The sequence below is a fragment of the Notothenia coriiceps genome, unplaced genomic scaffold (genome assembly GCF_000735185.1).
Source record: "Notothenia coriiceps isolate Sejong01 unplaced genomic scaffold, NC01 NC01_scaffold00028447, whole genome shotgun sequence".
NCBI lineage: Eukaryota > Metazoa > Chordata > Actinopteri > Perciformes > Nototheniidae > Notothenia > Notothenia coriiceps.
In genome coordinates, this window is record NW_011361148.1 from 81,423 (window position 1) to 86,846 (window position 5,424).

The 5,424-nt window shown below is 44.2% G+C and overlaps 1 protein-coding gene across 1 annotated transcript in view; it reads left to right on the plus strand.

Moving 5' to 3' along the window:
* Positions 1-5,424, plus strand: part of LOC104958232 (protein TsetseEP-like) — a 62,447-nt gene that overhangs the window by 55,179 nt on the left and 1,844 nt on the right. Inside the window, exons 5-7 of the mRNA XM_010785963.1 lie at positions 1,511-1,575; positions 1,627-2,192; positions 2,937-3,051. Of these exons, the coding sequence (XP_010784265.1) occupies positions 1,511-1,575; positions 1,627-2,192; positions 2,937-3,051 (746 nt within the window). The remainder of the gene's footprint in view (positions 1-1,510; positions 1,576-1,626; positions 2,193-2,936; positions 3,052-5,424) is intronic.

The window sequence follows — 5,424 nt, forward strand, 5'->3', positions numbered from 1 at the left end:
GTCAGATTGGATATAGCTTTCGACTACTGCTAACCGGATTGTCATGGAACCTTTACGATATTCAAACTGGTGTACAGCATGATGAATTTAAATACATTTGGTGATCCTCTCCGGAATTTTATTGCAACGTTACCAGAAGGTCAAAAGTCAAAATGGTAATAGGTCAAGATCCCAGCATTCATGTGTTTCCAGGTGTGTATCGCAAAGGGAAGTAGTGCAACCATAGTTAGCTTTTTTGAGTTTTAAAAAATTATTTAAAGGATTGTTCCCTGGAAAATGTTACTGCCAAAAATGTGTGTTTCCACCAAGGCGCGTTGTAATTACATTTACATTACATTTCGAGCAACTTTTCACCCCATCTCTCGGGGTATCTCGCGAATGAATACACCTTCATACGAGGGTTCATGTAACCATGTTCCCTCGTGACACCAGCTTCCTAGTTTTTCTTACTTTAAATCATACCTTTATATCAATCATATCTCAGGTAATTACCCTAGACATGAGACACAGGGGGGGGACAACCACCACCACCAACCACACCACACACACAACCAATATGGCTTCTCACATAAATAAAATACCAGAACTCATCACCCATACCACCCATCTACCAAAAACCAACAACAAAAGGATGTATCACGGACACATTTTGCTTGTAATCTGCTCATGGTAACATCCGAGCATGATACAAGCCGTTCTAATGCAGAGACAGATAATATTCTAATGCGTCGTATCCATCATGCCACATAGAACACATCCATAACAGGAAGTCAGAATCCCATTAGGAACTGGATTCAACTCAAGGTCATCACGTATAGAACTTGGGACACTCAATATGACGGGGAAGCACAGAAAAAGACAAAGTAAGAAGTGATAAAACATATCTACTTCTCTATTAAAACAAAAAAAGCAAAAAAACCTCCTTCCACAGCTGCAACATTGTACACAGCACACAAACAATCTAAAACTACACCGTTGTCATTGGCTGCTGTGACTTTCCCCTCGCGCCGCTGCGTGTGTGTGTGCGCGCGTCGTGCGTGTGTGTGTGTGTGTGTGGTCCGTGTTGGTGTGTGTGTGTGTGTGTTGTGCTGTGCTGTGTGTGTGTGGTGTGGTGTGTGTGTGTGTGTGTGTGTGTGTGTCACAAATTGGCTGTCAGCTTTCTTGTTTTTCTTTGTCATTTTCTTCTCTTCCTGAACATGTTCCGATGAAATAAATAGCCGCTCTTTGATCTTTTTCTCACTCCTCTTGTACACGGTGGTGTTGTCAGCTGTGTCTGTGCTGTACATTTTTTTTATTTGTTTCATTGTCTGTCCAGTGTCTTAGGACAGACTAAAGCAGACAGAACAGAGCACGGTAGACAGATGAACTGGCCCTGCACCCAGTTGGTAGCACAGAGAGAGATCTTACAAACTTCTTACCACTAACCCCAGGCAGCCTGGAGAAGAGGTCAGGAGGTCACCACGGATGCAGCAGGCAACCTCACTCTGCGTTTTTCTCCTCCTTTCTGCAGCGATGACCTTCCTCCAGAACCGTCTATCGGCGAGGAAGGGCAAGGAGGAGAGGGGGAGCTGCAGAGTGAGGGTCGAGGCACAACCACAGCCTGAGCAACCGCTGCAAGAACCTCAGCCACAGACGCAAACCCCCCACAGCCACAGACGCAACCCCTCCCACAGCCACAGACTCAACCCCCCCCACCCCCACAGACTCAACCATCCCCAGAGCAACTGTCTCAACCTCCCCCAGAGCCCCAGTGTGAGTCCCAACCTGAGCCTCAGCCCGAACCACAGCCCGAAACCAAACCTCAGCCAGAACTCGAACCCGAGCCCGAGCCCCAGCCTGTACCGGAGCCCGAGACTGAGCCCGAAGTGGAGGAAGCTGAACAGGACCCCCCTGAAGCCCCTTCACCTCTTGGAGAGGAGCAGACAGTGGTGGAGCAAGAGAAGGAGGAAGAAGAAGTCGAGGAGGCAGAGAGAAAGCAAGATGGAGAGGAGGCGCAGCCCGAGTGGCGTGAGGGCGAGGCAGCACAGGAGGCAGAGGAGGAGGAGGAAGGGGGAGGAGCTAAAGGAGGGGGGGCGGGCAGGAGGGCCAGCCTGCACCACACGGCCTCGCCCCTGAGGGTGCAGCGCAACGGGGCCGGCTCGCACTCCGCCACCTCCGACTATGAGCTCTCGCTTGACCTCAAAAACAAGCAGGTAGGGTTGTGTTGGGGATGGGGGATGGGGGAGGGCGGGTGTGTTGTCTGGGTGAGGGGAATGGGAGGGCGGCAGGTACAGTAACTTGGTGTCTTGTCCGTCTTGTGGTCCGACATGTTTGTGGTGTCTGTCTGAGGAGGAAGACTTCCGGGTTAGGGGAGAAGCTGTTGTTTGATGAGGTTTTATTTTCAGTTGTTATGTGGTATTTTCCCTATTGGCATTACCCACCCAAAGTGTATCAACTAATGATGAGCTTCCTTAACTTCATTATCATAAGCCATCATTGTCATGCCATCATTTCATCAGCATCCTCAGAGGGTTTTGGCTTTCACCAAATTTGGATTTGAGCCTTTTCAGATACCATAATCATAATGTATAGACTGATTCAGCTGTGTTGCAATTTACTGAAATGAAACAACTCCTTTGTGTTTTGTAGGTTATATACAATGTATTAATTTGGCGTCATGCACAAATACACACATCAATGTGCAAACAAGTTGCATTTGTATCTGCATGATTAGAAAGCATCATTTGCCTTTTCTCTGCTACTTCATGAGACACTCTGGAGGATGAAAAGCCCCCATTTCCAAAGAGAATAAAAGCATGTGACCGTTATCTGTTCTCATCTTATTACAGCCGGTTAAAGCAATTTTGTGTGAAACCAATATGCCTATGAACTGTGACGGTATTGAAACATGCGTTTCTATGTTCACATGCTTGTCTTCTTATCATGCTGTTCATCAGGGGCTTGGAAATCATTACATAATCATCTCCATTTCAAGAACCATCAAACCATCGCCATCTGTTTTCATGATCATCCATCTACCCTACATTCTTCAGTCCATGGATCTCCAGCCAGGTAAGACGACAGAGCTTGGGTCTAACTTTTGGGCTGATGAGTTTTTGCATATCTTCCACCAATTGACCTCATGAAATCCAGTTTACTTGTCACGAGAGAACCCATACAGCCAATAAAATAATGTATGTCGTATTGGGTATTAAGGAACAGCTGTTATGTTACATTGTGGGAATTGTAGGATTCCAAATATTTTGAGCTTGGCAAAAACTAGGGAATTCAGGTGGGGCTATTTATTTCTGCTGCTTCAATTTTACCATTATTTGGTTTTTAAATCTGTCTCTTGGTGTAAGAAGGTGCCATACTAATGTTGTAGTTATTTTTCAAGCAGAAATGCTAAAGTTTAGCAGATTAAAGATTCTTGGTTGGATGTGCAGTTGATTTCTGTTTATAACATTGTGAATTTGTTATTTTTGGATTATTGACTGCTGGTTGTATAAACAGGACAGTTGAAGACCCTCTATGACATTGCTATTGATGTTTTAATTGACTGAGCATTTATTGTCAGAGTATCAGCAGTGGAGTCTGAGACTGAGTCTTAGTTGAAGCCCCATATATAATTGCATTTGTCAGATTTTGCAATGTTTTTGAATGAATTGGTTTATTTATAAAAGCTCAAGTCATGATGACCTCCCTCCTTTAAGTTTTGACTTCCATTACTGTAACTCTAAATGGGTTGTGGCACACTTGATTACACTTAATAAACAACTAATTTGGACTCTGTCCGAATTTGTTTGAATTCAGTTAGCGAAAGGAAAACGTACAAAATCATTAATGCGGATATTTTAAACTATTTTATCTATGACTGGCAGATGAAACTAATGTACTGTGAGATGGTTGCTTCCTTTCACTCTCTGTCACCTCCATTTTCCCTAATTTTTTACTTCTATTCCTCACGCATCGCTTCCCTAGTCGAGACTAAAAGTTATTTTAACCTCGGCTACTACCTCCATTCTCACTGCTTTAATCTCACATCCCCCCCACTATCTCCCTGTCAACAATGCTGGAGATACGCGATCAGCCCGATTGATCTTCTGTCTGCACAGCTAGGCTTGATGCATCTACAGATCAATGTCAGGGTAATTGGATCTGTGGTGCGATACCTTGATTGCATGGCAGGAACCTCATGACCAAGTAGCGTTAACTCACTTTAACCTGAGCACTCTTTTATACTCTATATTTCTTCAAACTGGTTTAAATTTAACCTCACATTGAATTTTTTATTATACCCTTACTAGAAAGCTGATAAATTAACATGTCATTTTCATTCCATAGGCAGTTTTTTACATGACATTAATGCATGTTTGTAACTAACCAGGACAAATCCTTATAACTCTTATCCACAAAAAAAGCACATGTTTTATGTTTAACAGATACACAATGTTTAACCTTGAAACTTAAAGTAGTTACAATATATCAACAGTTCAATAGGATATGTTAAATATACATATATAACTTCTACAGCCTAAGTATTAATAGTAAAACTGGACTGCACTGCAATGCATGTCCTTTGTGAAAACTGTATTTTATCTTTTAGGGTGCAAAATCCTTTGACAAATGTGATGACTTTCAATCATCAATCAATCAATGTTCATTTATATAGCCCAATATCACACATGTTACATTTGTCTCAGTGGACTTCACAGTTTGTACAGAATATCAGTATGACAATACGACACCCTCTGTCCTTAGACCCTCACATCGTACAAGGAAACACTTCCTAAGAAAACCCACAGTTTAAAGGGGAACATGGGAGAAACCTCAGGGAGAGCAACAGAGGAGGGATCCCTCTCCCAGGACGGACAGAGTGCAATAGATGCCGTGTGTAAATCGAAGAGATAATACATTTACAACATAGGTAGACCAAATGTTTGGAAATGCATGTGTCTATAATAAGAAGATGAATCCACGAGGATGTCAACAATCCTGTGGGAGCCATCAGGGAAGTAGTATGATGAGAACGACAGGAATGAACGATGGGGGAAGGGAGTATGGATAGGATTCCTCACGTACATGATTGTGCACCATCAAACACTAAGACGGATACCGAATTGACCCAGCCCCTGTGCGAATGAAACCAGAAGGAAGCACAGGACAGACATGGAATATAGAGAGTTCCAAGGCTTTCTCTCGCGCTCCGAGGGCGGTTTAAAGCCCCACCCACACATAGGGATCGGGCGGCCTGACCTCAGCATCCGACTAGGACACGGCGACCGCAAGGACCTAGGACTCAGTTAGCACCAGGACGGTAGGACCTAGGACTTCAGGACCCTAGGTATCACGGGGGACTTCAGGACCTAGGAGATACCGTGGGACTTCAGGACCAGACTCAGTGACCTGCTACAGCACCGAACTTTGGACAGGGTGCACACCGAG